This window comes from Dendrobium catenatum, unplaced genomic scaffold, assembly GCF_001605985.2.
Source record: "Dendrobium catenatum unplaced genomic scaffold, ASM160598v2 fragScaff_scaffold_1448, whole genome shotgun sequence".
Lineage (NCBI taxonomy): Eukaryota > Viridiplantae > Streptophyta > Magnoliopsida > Asparagales > Orchidaceae > Dendrobium > Dendrobium catenatum.
The window spans coordinates 242,700-263,029 of NW_021319910.1; the positions used below are offsets into that span (position 1 = coordinate 242,700).

The 20,330-nt window shown below is 33.9% G+C and overlaps 1 protein-coding gene across 5 annotated transcripts; it reads left to right on the forward strand.

Annotated features, from left to right (window-relative positions):
- Window positions 1-1,304: 1,304 nt before the first annotated feature.
- Window positions 1,305-13,483, forward strand: LOC110107134. Of its 5 annotated transcripts, none has more exons than XR_003702771.1 (3): window positions 1,305-1,385; window positions 10,536-10,585; window positions 13,119-13,483. XR_003702771.1 is itself a non-coding variant. In XM_028700086.1 (3 exons), the coding sequence occupies exons 1-3, from the start codon at window positions 10,302-10,304 to the stop codon at window positions 13,245-13,247; spliced, it is 306 nt and encodes a 101-aa protein (XP_028555919.1). In that variant the 5' UTR covers window positions 8,835-10,301; the 3' UTR covers window positions 13,248-13,483. The 5 variants fall into 5 exon arrangements, 2 of the variants coding, with proteins under 2 accessions (XP_028555919.1, XP_020692963.1); XR_003702773.1 differs by having other exon boundaries at window positions 1,341-1,385; window positions 13,116-13,483; XR_003702772.1 differs by lacking the exon at window positions 1,305-1,385 and adding an exon at window positions 2,434-6,933.
- Window positions 13,484-20,330: the final 6,847 nt, after the last annotated feature.

The following is a 20,330-nucleotide window of genomic DNA, read 5'->3' on the forward strand; positions in this document are numbered from 1 at the left end:
TGAGATATAAAATTTATTATTAGTTTTGATAAGCTAGCTTTTTAAATCTAAAAACATGGAGGCATGTTATAACATAAGATAATGTATTATTAAATTATTTAAGAGAGTGAGATATTGGCTTCGTTTGGAAAAGCTTTTTCTTATTGCTTCTGATTAAAAAAACTTTTAAGTATAAAATTTTAATTTTTTTTTTAAAGTTGTTTGGAGAAATAGTAATAAAAAAAATATGTTCAAATGAAGTCATTATTATTATATATTGAACAATATAAATTTTTATTTTTTTTATTTAAGCTCGTCGTTTTATTATATTTGCATGTTATTCTCACCAATTTTTCTTGAATAATATCTTAAACCCATATCTTTACATGCTTGTTAAGCAATCAATTTTGTTTAATATCATTCATTCTTTTTTAAAATCATTAAAATCAATGCACACATAATCTCAAATAAAAAATTTAAGTTATTTTATTATTAATTACATGGAATATTTAATATAAGATATGATATCTTAGAAATATTTAATAATTTTGATTGATCAAAGATATTAGTACAGTTAGACTTAAAGCTTGTATATAATATCCAACTATTATTACATGTTCGATGAATAATCAAACCATCATATGAATAGATTAAATATGATTTATATGTAATTCTGGTGTTATATATCACAATCCATAATTTAAATTTGAAGCTAAAACTAACATAAATATGGGCATAACTAAATATTACTTTAAAAGAAAAAAAAAAATCAAAATAGTATTTCAAACAAGCGTGTTAGAGAATATCATTTTATTGAATTTATTTTTATTTTAAAATTTGAAGAATATAATTGGGAGCATTTATCATCATATAATAAATTATGTGACATTATGAATTAGGAAAAATATAATGACTAATCAAATTTCATGGAATATTTTAAAATATGAAATTATTTAAATAAAAGAAACTTCACTATGTGAGATTTACGCTTCGTTTGGGACGATTTTTTTACTGTTTCTTAAATCAAATTTTTAGTACAAAAAATTAATTTTTGGTACTAAAAATTTGCTTTAAGTAGTAAGAAAGTCGTCCCAAACGAAGCCTTATAAATTAGTGATTTGTGTTATATAATTAAGATATGACAATTAAGTTTTAATAGTATATATCAATATATTAATTTGCCAACTAAAATTATGAGAGAACAAAGAAAATTTGGACATTCTTTGATGGCTTAGGAATAGCCCAGTGAAGTGAGAAATTTAGAGTTTTGTGAGTTTCTTAAAAATGATTAGTGCTATATTCTAAAGGCGGCGCCTTTATGGTGTATCTATAAAACCGGCAAGTGTTCGTTAAATAATTTTACCATAGTATTTATATGATTTTCGGAGTTGTTATTTGTCTTAAAAGTTATTTCCTTTCTCAATCTTTGCTTGTATTATAATATTCTTCTAATGATCTTCATCTTAATGTTAGCATCCAGTCGATTCCTTGCTAGAAATTTTTATTTGTACTACAGCACTAGGATTGCACACATCATGTTTGACAAATTGACTGGCTGAAATGGTTTGTAGAAGTTTGTGAAACAACTAAAGGCTATAAATCACGATTCGTTGCAGGTTTTAGAGAACTGTTTGTTTAGAATTTTGTGTGATTAATGCAAAAGTGAATTGCATCATGAAGATGATGTGATAAAGTGAAATCCATCAATGTGATGGAAAGCAATTTTTAACTAGAGTACTGCTTTTGGCGTGTGAAGAAGTTGAGTTGAGGTTGAGTTTGGAATCTGAACTAAACTTCTTGAATTGAAATGTATCCAATTTGATTTGGGAGGTTGTTCTCCTTTAGGACATTAAAACTTCTGTGACATGCACAGTTCAGATAGCCTTAAGACTGGGAGATTGAAATATTAGACCTCCTAGACAACGAATTCTTGATGGTTAATAACTTAATATAGATGTCCTTTTTGTGTTAAGCTTGTTCTGTTGTATTGTGTGTGGTTTATGTAACAATATAGTGCACTTTGCACTTTATTTTGAGCTGAGCTCATGGGAGTGAGTTATTAAAATTTGTCACAATATTTTATTTTTTATTGGTTGAGCCTATGTTACACAAGATATGCAAAGCATTGAAGTGTGATCGTTCGACTTTCCTATTTCTAAGTAAGCTTTCAAGTCCGGTTAGCATGTTTGTTTTGAAAAGAATAGTAAAGAGGTGTTGAGATATACGATTAGTGATGTCAGAATTCGGTGATCTTGGGCTCGTTGGATTCGTCTCGTCGAGCCGTTCGATTCGAGTGTAAGCTCGTTAAAATCGAAGACCATTTGGTAACTCAAATTGTGATTCGAACCTTCCAACATCACTTCGAGTCTTCGATTCAGACTCATTTGGACTCGGATTGAGTTGAGTTTGGTGTCGTTGGGTTCGTATTTCCGAGATGCTCAGTTTGACTGTAAGCTCGCTGAAATCAAAGTTCAGATGCTCATGAATTTAATTTTTGAAGTTTCCGGTTCGATTCTGCCTCGAGATTCGTGCTTGATTAAGATAATTTTTTGAGAATATATCAATGTTGAATATCTCTTAGAGGAGGCAAGGAATCAGGTTAATCTTCAGGAGTTATATCTTCATATTTGTTGATCAGAGGTTGAATTTTTTGTTTACTTCAGTCTCTTTTCCAACCACAAGATTGATCACTTCGATGTTTTTAAGTTCATTTGTATTGAGAAGCACTTCAGGAGTGGATGGCTTTAAGGTTGTTTGGACAGTTTTTTCTTGGAGGATTAGAAACATTCTTTTGGGGATATAGGGTGAACTCTTTGTTTCCTTGGGTCAGGGTGTAAATATTTTTTCTCTCGATTGTGAATGGTCTTATGATTATATTGCCAAGGTCGACCTAGTAGAATATAACATACTTTTGACTAAAGTGTGATGATCATTTTTTCATTCAAGATGATAGAGAGGATTAAAAATGCCATACTCATGTATTAAATGTGTAATGAGTCCACAAGCAGCCTTAGTTACGTCATTGCCATAATCTACCATGCACACCCTCTCCTAACCATGGGCAAAACCAGAAAGAGCTCAGGATGGCTGAATTTTTTTTTCCTTGGAAAAATAAACACTTTAACTATTCTGCCTACCTTTAATAAATACATTTATCCAAATTTTAATAAAAAAATTATTTTTTATTTCATATATAAGATTTGAATTTCACAAACTTATTTTTCCCACCCTAAAAAGAGAGGCTGGTTCTGTCCCTACTCCTGACACCTATCGGCCTTCACTTGCAACTGAGTTGTCACCATCATATTCCATGCGATAACTAATTGTCGATGCTGCCTCCTTCTCCTCTTAGATGGCACCCTTTTCTCTTATATCACTTTATCATCTAAAATTTCTGAACTTTCTTCTGTATTTGGGTATTTATACTTAGAAAAAATGAAGCTTTTTTTCTCCTTTTTTGGGTCAAATTGGAGCCTTATTTCCCATTTGGCCTCTTTGTTCTTAAGTAGGGAATATGAACAACTTAGCAAAAATGTCGATTGACTTCGATTTCATTTGGGATAGCTTTTTTATTACTTTTTTAAAAATACTTTTTAGTTGAAAATTTTCTTGCATTAAAAATTCTTGTACAAAAAAGCTTCTTTAGCAAGCTGTCCCAAACGAAGCCGAAGTCTTTGGTAAGTGTCAACATAGGTACTTCAAGTCTGTCGTTTTTGTCCACATCTTCTTAGCTGCTTCTTTTCTCTTCATCCTTCCTGAAACAAAAAATAAGGAATATAGAGATCTTGATAAAGGAAAATGCACCAGAAATAAAGATAATAAAATCCTATTTTAAAATAAGGACATTGAAGAAAGATGAAAATGCTGTTTTAAGAAATTAGTAAATAGGATTTTAAAGAAGTTATTTAGAAGTGCATAACTAATAAATCATGAGGTATATTGTAGATTGATTAAAAAAGTCTGAGTGCAGCTTTCTACCAAGTTCTTTGTTTTCAAGATTCTCTGTACTTATTGATCAAGTTAGTCATATGGCGCTCGGTTTAAAAATTAGGTTTTCCTTTTATGATTTACTTGGTGATCTCTTTTGACTTTCTATTCGTTCACTTCTTTAGTGGTCTCCTCTTGTGATTTTTAATTCAGTGATTCCTTTGTAGCTTTTATATGGTATTCAATAATTCTACTTATGTGGCTCGTTTTCATTCTTCTAGATCAAGCCTTTAATAGTTTTTTTCTTAGTGACTCTTTTACGATAGAGTATTTTTATTTATGAATGATTATTGAGAGTTTTCTATCAGAATTTATAATTATAAATGGGAGTTAGAGGCATATACAAAAGCACAACAATTATTGAATAAATTTACTAATTGGATGTCTTATTTCTTGTACTTCTTGTATTCAGTTTATTGATCAAATGAGAGACTTAAAAACTTATGGGAGAGGTTATCTTCTTGTGTAAGCGAGAGCCTTGCTTTTAGTGAATTCTTTCCCTTATATTTTTGGTTATTGTCTTGCAAGTGGCGCAATCAAATTTCTATCATGATACTTATATGCATGTGCTCTAATGTGACCAATCTAATTAGTTTAGAAGTAATCCAATAATGTTTTGAGGATAGCAAGCCCACTATGTTCACAAATATTTCTCTGGCAAATTTTTGATGGTTCTTCCATCAAAAACATGAGAAGAATTAAGGAAATTATCAATATTGATCTCACCTTTCTTCATAATAACAATTTAATTTTTGAGCTATCAGGTCTTGTGAGATTCCTTTCACAGTTAGGGGCATAACTTAGGCTTCGTTTGTGACGGCTTTCTTTCTGCTTCATAAAGTAGCTTTTTAGTACAAAAGTTTTTAATTTTGTACTAAAAGGCTGCTTTAAGAAGCAGAAAGAAAGCCATCCCAAACGAAGTCTTAATTTGCATACTCTAGAGAAACGGGAAGTCCTAATTGTCTTCGTGCACATCGGGAGAAATCTAGATGATGCAGTCCTTATTAAAGCATGGCATCAGGGTATTGCTTTTCATCTTCTAAGGTTTGTTGCATTCCAAAGTGATTTAATTAGGACAAGAGAAGCAATGGATCCGAGATGTAAAGTCTTCGACCCAGGTGGATTGATTATAATTTATACATCTATCTTCCTCTCTATAACACGCCTCGATGGAGTCTAGCTCTTTTGACACAAGGGGAGAATGATGCGTGGCATTTTAGCTTAAAAGATTTCCTAGGATATCTTATGTAGTTGTTACAAGTTTGTTTCATGTTTTCTAGAATCTTCTAGGTTTCTCTAGGCTTATCTAGGTTTCTCTACTTGATATTATATATAGAAAATGTAAGAAGAATTGAGGGTCATTGATGAATATTATATGAATTGAAGCTTAGTACTTTGTTCTCTTGTTTTTGAAAATCTTTCAAGCATCATCTTCTTCCAACGATCCAACGATTATCCCCCACATAAGATCAAAACTCTTTCTTTGCCCATTTACTGATGAACTCATGTTTTGCTCGAGCATGCTTTTAGGGATGTCATTGCAGAAGGCACTTGAAACAGGGGAAGGGCAAGTTCAAAAAAGCTATTGGTCATGCCAATGAGTATGAACCTGCAGTGAGGAGCACATCCAAAATTTTAGTGCTTAAAACTATAGGATTTCCCTCCTTAGCTTCTATCCATTAGCTTCCACATTCTTCAATTTTGCAGCAGGCACTAGAAACAGTGGAAGGGCAAGTTTGTTAATGTTATTGGTCATGCTGACGAGTATGATCCTGCGGTGAGGAGCAAGCACATGCGAAATCTTAGTGCTTAAAACTATAGGATTTCCCACTTCAGCTTCTATCAGCTTCTAAAATTTTCAGTGGTCACTTCCATAATTCCAAACACTGTAGAGTTTCTAGTGGAAGTAATTATTAGTCACATCTACTCACATTTTCAGCCAGCACTACCATCCATTAGGCTGCTTGGAATGCTGTTCCAACTTTGATAACTTCAGATATTTACTACCTTTTGCTGCCACTTATCTCACTTGCTAGAAACTTGGGAATTTTTGCTATGTCTGCTGAGAAGATTGGAACTCCCCTAGAAGGAATCCATGCTTTTGAGCTATTGGCTTTACGCAATTCTACATTAGATCTTCTGAACAAAGGGACAATTAAGTGTGAGCAAAGATTTAGCCAGGAGACCAGATGATTTACTGAAACTAGGTGGTAGACAGACAATAAGCTACTTATAATCAACTTTATGGCACTGACTGTTTGAACAAATCAACATTATTGTGTCCACAGATAAACAAGTAGGCGAATATTCTAGTTTGTTTATTTGTTCATAAATATTTATAATTAGCGTTCAAACTAATTGAGTCAGTGAAGAGAACAAAAAGGAGTCATAGTTATACTAATATAGCTAATGGGAAAGCTAATATAGATTGTCTTGCATTCATAGCAAATGGGAAAGCTACGCCATACACCACAATGGAGCTTTTTTTTTGGGACATTTAGGCCAATTAAGGCAAACTCACACACACGTCACATACGCGAGACTCGAACCCAAGACCTTTTGGTTGAAAGCAGGGGCGGAACCACCTTGCCCCCGAGGGGGCATCCCCTCCCTAAAAAAATTAAAAAAAAATGGATATTTAGGTAATTTATTCCCTCCATCCTTTTTTTACTATTTATTATAGGAGTTCTTAGGAAATTGTCCCGCCTAAAAAAATTAAAATACTATTATCTTTAGGTGGTTGCCCATAGCAGAATTAAACACATTGTGAGAGGTATTATTTATAAATTTGCCCCCTCCTAAGAATTAAGGCCGGTTCCGCCCCTGGTTGAAAGTCAAAGCTTCCAACCAACAGACAAAGGTCAGTTGCGTCACCACAATGGAGTGAACAAGTCACGGGAAGATGGACTGGGTGCTCCAGATCCTTAGCTGGTGGCCAATTCCAAGTCTCACAAGTTAATGAGTGAGGTAACTGATTTCTAGACTTGGATTTCTCATAAGATCACATACCTTTTTTGATGTTTCTATTGTCAAGCTCTTCTTTATTTCTTTTTAATATTGGGAACACCATCTGGTGGCGGGCCTCAAAGTCCATTACTGCATCCTTTGTTTTCTGCTAGTTCCATGTGATGATTTGCCTAACACTTGTCACGACTCCGGCCAAATATTTGGAATATCAAGTCCGGAGCAAACGGTCTGATGGTAGTCCAATTTATCTCATGCAAGAGTTAAAAAATCCATGAAAATACCATGTAAAAATTTACAAATAGCCACTAATTATCAATCAAAATAATGCAATTAAAAGAAAACCTCAATGGTTACAAACATCATATCCGCTGAAGGGAAGAAATTTTCTGATTTGGTCTCATATTGCTAAGACCTTTCTAGAAGGAGAAGAGAAACTTCACCACCTTATTGATCATACATCGAATCTTAAAGACCTTAGTTGATATTATGGGATATATGAGACTCCATGATCATGTCATGACTATGAAACTCCATGATTCTCCATTCCAATGGGCCTAAAATAAGTCATGCAACAACAAAGGAAGTGTGAGAAATCGTGAAACAGATATACTCAGATGTTAAAAATATTGCCCTTACCTATAAGATCAAGATAAAACTCTAGACCAACAAATAAGATTGATACGTTACCAAAAATCGTTTTGATCGTGCACAAATTTTGAGGAATATTCAAGTTGGAAACTTCAAAAATTAAATTTGTTGTCATCTAAACTCCAATTTTAGCAAACCTATAGTCAAATTGAAAGTCTCAAAGAGACGAACCCAACGACACCAAAATTGGTCCAATCAGAGCCCAAATAGGCCCAAACCGGAGGCCCGAAACTTAATTGAAAGGTTCAAAGCCTAAATTAGATGACCATATTATATCCAAATATAGCATGCTTATAGTCGAATCAATGGACTCGACGAGTCAAATCCAATGAGCACAAAATCGCTTAATTTTGACATAATTTGGGCACATAAATGATTAAAAAATGCTCAATGTCGAGGAGATCAATATGGGCCATCCGATGGAGCACTCCAAATCTGCCTCTATTTTTCTCCATATTTATGGGGTAAACCACTCTAAAAAAACTATAAATAGACCCCCACTTATCACATGAAAGGGGAGCTTGGAGTTTGGACCTTTGGCTGGAGATTGGAGAGAGCTCCGAAGCTTCAAGACCTCCAGCACCACCAACGACAAACCTTCATCTACCATCACCGGACTACCGCCTTGCCGTCAAACTTTCACTCAGCCTCCAACCCCCGTTGGACTTCCACTCGGTAGCCGACCACCATTGGACTTCCTCCCAACCATCTTTGGACCACCACCCGGTCGCCGATCCACGCCGACTTCTACTCGGGCATAGAATGTAGCCGGACTTCTGCTCGACTATTGATAGACCACCACCCGGCCTCCGACAGGTAATAGATTACCACCCGAACATCGACTGCCTTCGGAATTTCGCTCGACCGTCATCAAACCAACTCCTAACCACTGATAGCCACCATACTACCACCTATATGCCGACCGTTGTTGCATCTCCACCCAGCTGCCGACCGGCCACCGCAGGACTTTCGCTTGCCATCGTCGAACTTCCCCCTGGCTGCCGACCTCTACCACCTGTCGATTATGATCCCTCATACCGCAGTCTCCAGCCGATTACAGTCCTTCAGACCACCAACGCCCACCGATTACTGTCTCTCTAACAACCATTGACTGCCTACTACTGTTTTTCCGACCACTCTCGCTCGTCGATTATGATGCTTCTGACCTCCATCACCCATCAAATACAGTCCTCCCTCCAATCACTGTCTCCCATTAACTACGGTCCTTCTGACCTTTGTCGCCCACCGACTACGGTCCCTCCAACCTCCGTTGCCCATCAAATACGATCTCTCAGACCACCATTGCCCGTCTACTACGGTCCCTTTGACCACTGTAGCCCACCGACTACGCTCCCTCTAGCCACTGTTGCTTGCCGACTGCGATTCCTCCAACCATATCACCCGCCAACTACAGTCTCTCTGATCTCAATTGCCCAAATACCGCCCCGCCAATCAAATGAGCAGACCAACATTCTCTTGAGAATGTCTCTTATCATTGGATTCTTCTAACCCCAACTATGTAATGTGCTCTATATAATACATTGAGTCAATGTTTTCCCCCTGCGGAAGGACATCATTTGTAATCAACTATAAACACTAGTGGAATCATTTTAATTGTGTTAGGCCCCTTGATTTTTCCCATTTTCAAGTAAAAATCTTAGTGTCTCTTATAACTCTCACACCCCTCTCTTTTTATTTATATGTGTGTTGAATCTTCGTTCAAAGCTAAGACATTAAGCTATTTATCTCTCTATTGTTGCGAATGTTCCAGTCCACAACAAAAATAATCTGTCCTTCATAGAAATTGAATGCAAGGAAAGTTTTCTATTAGAGTTAGATTACTATCAAAATTTTAATATGAAATGTAGTGATAATGTTATTGTTTTAAAATAATATGTAGAAATAAAGATTATCTTGAGTATCTTGCATGTCTCAATTTAAAAATTATGTTTACATCAAGATTGGCATTAATAACTTAGAGTCTGATTTAGACAACTATAGTTTTTTATAAAGTTAGTTGTGAAATTGTTGCGGGGAAAATAATTTAGCTTCTCTGATTGTAAAAAAATAACTTTTCACTACAAAATTTTTTAAAAAACGATGAAAAAACAGTAAAAAATATTAGCACCCTAATGTCTCCAGTTATCCATTAACTTACAAGATAAGAGTTAGGAAGTAGGAATCAATGGGTTATTAAACTTGCCTAGATACACTAGTAATTAAACTTAATTTTATTCTAAAACTTCAGCTTATAAGCAAGAGATGCTCGCTTGGTATTTTTAAATAAATATTATTTTTAAGTGATGAGAGATTAAATCTAAAACTTTATATGTTCTAAAAATCTTTCCCTCCTAAGTGTGCTCTTCAAATCAGCCATTCCCCTCAAACACCTTTCATCATATTATGCACGAGAACTCGGTTAATCACATGGATTCATCACTTATTGATGCTTCCATTTGAATATACTTTATAATTCTTTAATATGAAGCTAAATCCAAAACTTTAGATGCTTGTGCCTTAACAACAGTAATATCTCAATTCAAGGCTCCGGGGCATCAACATGTGGCGTTGGCTTCAAGGTAAAAAAAGAAAAAAATAATCAAATGAGCTCGCTCCTCAAAGTAATAAATTTTACGTTGACTGTACTGGCGGTTTGTATTTCTCCTCTATATAAAGCTCCAAAACCTCCCCACTTTGGCTTTGCATACCAAAGAAGTTGAATGATTCCATTCTACGATAAAGTTCCAGCCAAGAAAAGAAGCTTTCTTCATATAATGGATCAGAAAAAACCTTTGCTTCCTCTTCTCACAATGCTGCTATTCCTGTTCTGCCATGTTTCCTTTGGTGTGGAATTGATATCTATAATATACTACTTTTTTTTTTCTTTTCTCTTTTTTGTGTTAGCAATTCGTACTCGGCAAATCAGTACTGATTACTTCTTTGGTTCTATCTAGCTGGAAGCCGTGTACTGATGAAAGGAGAAGCACCTGTAGAGGCGCAACAGGTCCTTTCTTTCTCTTGTTTTCTCAAGCACATACACACTCAAGACTCTGTGGTTGGGGCTCTTGGCTCCCACTACAAAGATGGGTGTTAAAGCGCATTAGTTGCTAATATTTAATAATTACGATTAAATTTGCTCAACGTTTAAACACACATGAATTTTGAAGGTAATGATTTTGTCCTTATGTTTAGTTAAGGGAATTTGTTTGAAGGTTGCTTTAGGCTTCGTTTAGGACTGCTTTATTGTTGCTTCTTAAAGTAACAAGAAAGTTGTCCCAAACGAAGCCTTAATTTGATTTATTTATGGATGATAAGAGAATTAATTTTGTGTTTTTGAATTTTTTATGATCGCCCACTAGTTTAGTTGGTAAATTTTTTTTAATGTTATTGTCAACGCGTTGAGCGTAAATCTCATCAACATCAAATTTGAGCCTTAACACTCATTATTTTTTATATATTTTTAATCTTTTTTATAAATAAGGGTGCTTAAAATATTTATTGATTTTGAAATTCGAGTTAATTTATCAGAGTTACACCAAATAATAATAAATTTATTAAGGTTATCCAAACCTTGGTGATTTTATTATGATTAATTTCGGGTTATGTCATCCTAATTTGTAAGAGTTGTAAAATAACTCTAATGATTTTACTAAGGTTTTATGGTATCTTAAGTTGTTAAATCTTGTAAGAATATTGAGTTTAGCCTCAAAACAAACATATGAAAAATATATTGTTGTAAAATACTAGTTCTTGGTTCTCACCCACCTTACTATTGAAAACATGCTTGACCACTAGTATATCATTACTAACTTTGGTATCTTTTGAGCTACAATCTTCAATATGTTGTATTATGGTTGTGGGTTTAGCTGAGGTAAAATGATTCATGAAATTTATGGCTATCAAGAATTTTGGCGAGACATGATCTTGGCCTGTTGGTTAGGAGCTTAGCTATCAACTAAGAGGTCTTGAGTTCGAGTCTTGTGTATGCGATGTGTGTGCGAGTCTGCCTTAATTGGCCTAATAGTCCCAAAAAAAAAAGAATTTTGGCTAGCTTCAACTAAGGTCGACCAATGTTTAATGGTTGTGAATAATTCTCATACAAGCATCACATGGTTTAAGTGGGGCCTAAGATCATGCCACTAGTTGGTATTTAAAAACTTTCTTTAGATGGGGAGTGATAGACTGATAGTCAATGTTGAGAGAGCTTTCACATGAGAGGGAAAATTTGTTAAGACAAGTGCCCCACACTGGATAGGTGGAAAACAAGTTGGTGTAGAAATACTGGTAGTTAGCCATTATCCATTGTCCAAAGTAAGTTTGGTCGACCAAAGGATTTTTCCATCAGAGTCCACTGAAAACATTCAAAAGCGATTTTTTTTCCTGATTTAGACAAATCATGATAATGGGGGTTAAGTGGTATGCATTTGATGAGATATTGATGATGCAATGGGATCTCACTCATTTGGAACTTTGACAATGAGATCCCACAAGTGGGATCACTCAAGCAGGATATCAACATGATATCACCAGTGGGATTCTACCCTATAAAGCGGTTTATTGACATCAATGAGTGGAATAAATGAGGATTCAAATAGCTTGGAACAGGAAGAAAAATAAGATATTTAAGAGAATTAAGTAATTGTTATTGTTAAATGTTCTTATTTATAAAAGAAGTTAGAACTTTCAGTACCTATTCACTAACTATTCAAGATTTTTTGTGTATTTTTTTTACATTGATGCCAAATAATGAGGATTTTTATACAAATTCCCTTTCATTTACTTGAAGCAAGCTAGTCGTAAACAAAATGAAACAAACAAGATGAAAACAAAGAAGAAAATACACCAAAAATTATGCGAAATACTTGAAAACGAGAAAAAAAAAAAAGAACCACATTACATCAAGAAAAAATTATAAAAAATGAGGAGAAATTATATAGATCTTTCCTTCACTCTTTCATACATCAGAGCATAACTTCCATATAATTACAACTCATGCAATAAAAAAATGACTCAGTTGGGTCCACAATGCTTTGGCGTTGAACCAGAAAAATTTTCAGGGTTGTGCCCCCAGCAAGAGTTGCGCTTCCCCTAATAGAATTGAAAATTGAGTTAACAATATAACTCGATTGATTGACACAATCAAACTAAAAAAAAAAAAGCATAGGTGTGGGCATATCTAGCATTAGGACAAATAGATTTTTATAATAGGCCCCACAGCCCAATGTCAACTAGGAGAAAATGAATATAGTCCTCCACCTAGCTTCGTGTGCTACAGCTTGGATTTTCACATAATAGGGTTTGCTGTATAAAATATTCAAAAATGTAGTTTTAGCTAGTAGCATGTGCCCAGAAAAAAAACTAGCCGTTAACATCATGAACTGCTAATGCTTAATTGTTTGTTGGAAAACTGTATTGGGCGATGTGATCAGAAAATTCAAAATTCTAATCAGTGATCAAGACTCAAGAGTACTATCTTTAATTCCTGCTTCAAACTATTCATGACATAGGCTTTTTACTATTATTATTTTTTTCAGCAGAATGTGATTGGAAAAATGCCTGTCGAGGGAGGAGAGCTCATCGAGAGAAGGATGGATTTTGAAAGCTTGGATTATCCTGGATCTGGAGCAAATGGCCGCCATGATCCAAGGAGCCCCGGAAAGCCTTGAGCTTAAATAGTGCAATTTTCCATATCAGTTTTTGAATAAGGAAACTATATATTGGACTTAATAATTAGCTCATCATTTTTGGAAAAGGGGCTCACTTTATTGAAATCATGCAAATTTAGATAATGAATCATAGTCAGTTTATATGAATGACAATATGGTTTCCTTCTTTAATGGTTTGAAATGCTCATTTATATGATATAACTCAGTACTATTCTATTAACTTTATTTCTTTTTCACCCTCTATCTTCATGAATATCTCTGTCATAAGGCTATTGAGCTGAGAGATTATTTATTTTACTTCACTGAGAAGGATGTGAAGTCTTGCTCTACTTTTTAGATGATACAACTATTCCTAGATCAAAAGGATGGTTTGCAAAATGTTAAGATAAAGAAAAACTCTACTGATGTTGCGCAGTGAAAATATGCATTTGTCATTATCAATGTTCCAGTGGGTCATGAATTACTTGATTCCTTGAATAATGGAGAGCTTGGTGAGCTATAATTTTCCATAATGATTGAAAAAAATTCATCAAATGGCTTCCATTTTGACTCTATGTTCTGATTTTTTTTTTTGCATTGTTGGTAGCATAATTTGTGCTTAATCCTTTTTAGGGGAAAATATCATGATGTTTTGAAAATGGTTTATATGTTGATGGCTTGAAAATGTCATGTATCTTTATTTTTAAAATTTTATTCACCCATATTGAGATATAAATTTATATATTAATGTATATACCACTTCAGTGTTTAAATTTAAGTATTAATTAGGGGTTAGTCGTTAGCAAGCATTAAATAGTGGAGATTAGTACAAGTTGGAAAAAAATTGATGGTTAATTTAATCATGATGCTAATAAGGGCGATCGGTGACCAAGAAGATGGTGGCAAACAACAGTGGATGTGGGACATCAAATGTTGGTCTTTGGAAAGTGTTGGTTGATGGTTGATGAGGAACATTGGAAGTTATGTGAGGCTTGGCTATAAACTTGATTATTCTTTAAATAAAAAAGAGATATCAAATGATATTGACAATGTGCATTATATGTCACCTAGTTGTATTGGGAAATGAGAGATGACAAGCATTGAAGTTAATGGATGATTGACATTAGGTGGTGGATAATAGTGGGTGCCATGTGGTTTACATTGACATCAATCATAGTCAACTTTGGGCACAAGAGACACGGGCGTTGATGATGGTAGATGATTAGTGCTAGTGTCAAGCAGTAGATGGTTTCAATTTTATTTGACAATAAGTATTCAAAAAATGAGCAACAATGAATGTCTTATAACGAAAATGATTGTTGTTGGTGTTTGTTGATGGTCGATCGATATCAAACATCACACAATAATATGTATAGTTATGTAATACTCTAAGTTCCATATTTCTTTTAGTCAAAATTTTTGCCACCATTAGGCGAGCTGAATGAAACCCCTCAATCATTTCATTCCTTATAAATTTTACTATTTAATAAATTCATAATTGTGCGTTCTTAGACTCATCAAATTTTGTTCCATTGAGATGTTTAGTTTTAGTATAAGCACACAAAGTTAGGAGTCTGTTTGTTTATTTAGATTCGTTCAATAAATTTTCAATTAGGCTTTTAATGATTGGTTTAGACGCTCTAAAACTTAAATTTAAATTAGTCAAATGATGTTAGGTGTTGTGCTGAGAAAAGTTGTCTCCACCACAACTTTGCTTAAAATAAATTCAAAAAAAATTCAAAATTATCTCTAAAAATTTTAGCCCAAATACTTTGCTAGTGGATCAAAAAATTGCATCAAATTGGTGCATGATCACATCCATTTTAGGATTTGTATCATTTGTCCCTAATTCCCATTCCATATGCAGAGATGCCAGAGAAGGTGAGGTCTTATTGAAAGTGATATGCCATCATGTGTAGGGTTGCCTATAGCACTAACATTATCAGGTCATCTATGGCTTGTGACAAAAACTTATATATCTTTATTCTATCTTGTCGTCTCAAAGTTCTATAAATTTAGTAAATTTGACTAGTGCTCCGTTTGGGGCGGCTTTTTACTGTTTCTTGAAGCTATTTTTTGATACAAAAATTAAATTATTTTACTAAAAAGTTGTCTTACGAAAATGTAAAAAAACGGTCTCAAACGGAACCTAAGATTCAACTAAATTCTAGCAGATAGAGTAGATTTCAATAAAGTTCAATTCATGGCAGGTTCTCATCAGCTAAATAAATCAGTATTAATCAGACTTGATCATGACCACTCATATTCATATAAGTAGAAGAACTAACATTCATCTGTGATTTAAGTACGCCTGATTAATTCCATGCCTTCAAAACTACGCCAAATTTGAATAAAATATGCAAACAAAACGAGGAGCAATCGGTCATGTAGAATTATTCAAAATATTGATGCCATCATATTTTAGCCTTTTAGGGGCAATTTTTTCTAACATCATAAGACATAAGCACATACATCATCACGAAAAGATAAAATATGATTACAAAATTACAGAATATATTTCCTTTCTTCAAATACACAAATAAAAATAAGAAAAAATGATTAAAAAATGGTCTGATTTTTTTTATGTCAGACAAGACGAGCAGAAATTTGATCCAAATTTAAAATCATTATTTATAGTAGAGATTATTTGTTATAAGTAGACTAAGCCTTTATTTGGGTTGACTTTTTTATTGCTTCTTAAAACAGAATTTTTTAAGAAGTAATAAAAAAGTCGTTCCAAATGAAGCCTAAGGTAGGGGTGAAAGTGAGTCATGCTAACTAATGAGCTGGCTCAAACTAAGCTCTATAAATAGCTTGTGAGCTAAGCTCAATCTGCTAACGTTCAGAGCTTCAGCCAATCTCGACCTGACTCGTTGGCTCGTGAGCCAACTTATTTAAAAAATATTAATAAAAAATATACTTCAAATTTATTAGAATTCAGGAGTTTAAATATGAAGTTATTAAAAATATTCAAAAATTATATATGACTTTCTTATATCAAGTCTTTATTATTTATCTTCTTTTATCATTATTTTTATAATTCTACTATAATAATTATTTGAATGATTATCATTTTATCTCTTTCTTTATTAACGGGCGGACTCATGAGTGGATTTGAACTTATAGAATTAAGCTAAAACTCGAATTCAATTAATTAATTAGGCCATGCTCACATTTGTGGTGACTTGAGCTTGACTAGACTCATTTATTCCCCTAGCCCTAGGTTAGTTTCAATATGTATTAAATTTGTAAGATAAAACTCGTATAACACATAAATGAGTATGATAAATTCATTTTGGGCTATATTTATTCTAAAAATGACTCAAAATTATCAAGAACAAGAAAACCAAAAGGAACAAAAAAAAAAAAAAAAAAACGGGGAATTTGAGCAACTCATTCTTAAGCTTAAAAAAAAGATTTTTAGTTCATCAAGATTTTTTTTTTTTTTTTGAGATATTTGGATCAATTTAGGTAAATTCGCACACACATCACGCATAAAAATTTGAACTTAAGACATCTTAATTTGTAGTCAAAATTTTCAATCAACAAATCAAGATGAGCAACCTTTCACCAAGAGTCAATACCATTAATTGCATAGTCTCCTATGAATGTTATTGGATATATAATATATTATTTTTCAATGACCACATGATTTATCTGTAATTTGGCATGCAATTAATGATCAAAGTCGACACATCCAACTTCTTTTGATAGTACTTTTCTAAAATATAAAGCAATTTTGTACTTTTTTTATATATTTCATACGAAGTAGAAGTATAGATTTATTAAAAATAAGAGATCAAGGGTATGTTCGCAATAGTTGCATCTTTTATGAAGTTAATTATAAAAAATTGCTGTGAAGAAAATAATTTAATAATTCTTGTTGTAAAAAATAGCTTTTTACTTATTGTGTTCAGGAAAATTCGTGGCGGTAGAGAAGTATAAAGCTCAGCATCTTAATTTTATATGAAGATCCAACACACAAACACATCAAAGATATATGTGTAGCATTCATAAGAGATATTAGAGCATTTACTTGGAAACCCCTAAAAAGGGAAAAAATCAAGGGGCTTGATCCAATTTGAATGATTTCACTAGTATTGATGATTGATTACAAACAGTATCCATCCTCAGAGAAATATATATGTTATCTTAATGCAACAAATACACATTATATAGAGATCGTTACATGGTAGTTATTCTTAAAAGAGTGTTGACATGTCTGTTTGGTCAGTAAGATTGTAGTCGACGGGCAACAATATTCGAAGGGACCATAGTCGGAGGACGATGGTGGTCGTATGGACCATAGGCAATGGGCAACAGTGGTCGGATGGACTATAGTCGGCAGGCAATGTTGGTCAAAATAGATCATGTTCGGCGGGTGAGGGTGGTCAGAAGGATCGTAGTCGGCATGTGAAGGTAGTCGTAGTGAACCATGGTTGGCGGGCTATCAAGATCGGAAGGACCGTAGTCGACAGATGATAGTTGTCGGAGGGACTATAACAGTCAAAACTCTTAATTATCGAGATATTATCCGCTTTGTCTTAAGAGCCTCATGGATTTGTCATGTTGCTATAACTTCTCAATAGGTTACACATCCTAGAATTGCTTTGTGATGAGCACACTTAACTGTGAAGTTTCTTACAAAAATTTTAGCCATTACACCAAAAGGTGCCTCGATGTTTAAGATTAGCTTTATTTTACTTAAGGGGTTTCATAGTCTCCCCCACTTTAACTAACGTCCTCATCAGCATCATTATCCCAGAACCATCCATTAGGTAGATATGACTCTAGAGATGACCCCTAAAAGTTCAAGTGGCGGTTCTCGTCATGTAGCACTTTATCCCATACAAGGTTCAAGAGGTGGCTCCCATGGCATAACACTTTGTCTTGTATGTCACTTAGCTCCCATCTTCTAGTGGTGTATTGCTCTGACACCATTTATAATAGCTCAAACTCTTAACTCTTGAGATATTATCCGCTCTGGCCTAAGAGTCTCACTATTTTTCTCTGTTGGTGTAACTTTTCAGTAGGTTACCTATCCCAGAATTGCTCTGAGATGAGCATGCTTAGCTACAAAGTTTCTTACAAAAATTCTAGCAATTACACCAAAATTCCCCTCGATGTTTAAGAGTTAGATTTCTTTTACTTAAGGGGTTTCACAGGGACAGTGGTCGACGAGAGACGATGGTCGGAGGGACCGTAGTTTGCAGATGATAGTGGTCAGAATGGAAAATAGTCAGCGAGTGACGGTGGTCAGAATGAACAAAATCGGTCGGTGACATTGGTCGAAATGGACTGTAGTCAGCTGGTGATGGTGGTTGGAAGAATCGTAGTTGGCGCGTAGCGGTGGTTGGAAGGACTGTAGTTGGCGGGCGACGGTGGTCGAAGGGACCGTAGTCAGTGGGCGATGGTGGTCGAAATGGACTGTAGTCGACGGGCGATGCTGGTCAGAATGGACCGTAGTCGGTGGGCTACGATGGTAAAAGTGGATGGTAGTCGGTAGGTGACGATAGTTGGAAGGACCATAGTTGGCAGGAGATGATGGTTGGAGTGGACCATAGTCAGCAGGTGACGGTGGTCGGAGTTACCGTAGTCAACAGACGTCGGTGGTTGGAGGGGTCGTAGAAGCAACAGTGGTCAAAGTGGATCTGGATGATGGTGCAAGCATGAGAAATCAAGCGAGATAATTTGTTTTTCATCTCGTTCTCCTCTTATTTAGTGAAGAATTAAAGGTCTATTTATATTTATAACTTTATGATAGTGACATGATCAATAAATAGATAGAAGACCAAGGACATGTTGAGAGTGTTTCAAATAGACAATCGTAGGGAGTTTAAGTATCTTAATGATGTCAAAATTTGGCAATCTTGGGATTGTTGGATTCTTTCCGTCGAGCTGCTCGATTCGACTATAAGTATGTCACATTTATGTATCAATTGATTATCCGATTAATGGTTTAAGGCTTCTAAATAAGCCTTGGGCCCTCAATTTGGACCCATTTGAGTTTAGGTTGGACCGATTTTGATGTCGTTGGGTTCGTCTCTTTGAGACATTTAGTTTGACTATAAGTTTGTTAAAATCAGAGTTCAAATGATTCCATATTTAAGTCTAGAAGTTTTCCATTTATATTTGTATTGAGATTCATGCCCGATCAAAATGGTTTTTTCATAACATATCACTACTAATTTTTTTTATTAAAAGTAATAAAAAATAGTAAGAAAGCAATAGCAAAATAAAATTAAGATTGTTATATAAAATAAAAAGAAGTAAAAAAGTTGTTCCAAATATATCCTAAAATAATGATCTAGTTTCATGAATTATTGAAGATGTATCAATAAGACATGAGAATACAATGAGAGAAAAATGAAATAATTAATTCAAATTTAGAAGGTACAAAACTTTCATAATACTCATAGTTTGGTCTTAGACTTATAGCAAAATTTATATATTATAGATAATTATGTGTACTAAGAGAATCCATCCCAAGATTACTCTTAATTTATCCATTCTTCTCCCACTATTAGTTAATCTTTTTTTTTATTGAAAATTAAGAAAGAAAAGTCATTATAGCAAATATGATATGAATATACTTAAAAAAAAAAAGTAAAATCCTGCATATCCCATACCAAGAGTGAACGAAGAAAACAAAATAAGAAATTGGACTCCAATAATTAGAATAAAGCTAATAATAGTCTAAAATGTTAGGTAAACAAAAGAGAGCTCCAAGATTACAATTACCATATTTAATACTTATCAAAGAGCTGTTGGTGATTGAGCCTTCCAAGATTACAATTACCTTATTTTCACCCCTCTCTTAATGGTTGTTTAGGATGACTGCAATTTTTTATAAAAATATTTGTAAAACTACTGCAATAAATATATATTTCACCAAAAGAAAAATGAAAAATTTATATTATATTATATTTTAGATAATTTATCCACAATCATCTATTTTTTAGCCTTTATTATAAAAGTTTTTAGGGGGGGGGGGTGCAATTGCACCCTAAAAAAATAATTTTTTTATTATATTATATTTTAGGTAATTTATCCATAGTCATCTATTTTTTTAGTCTTTATTATAAAAGTTTTTAAGAAATTGCA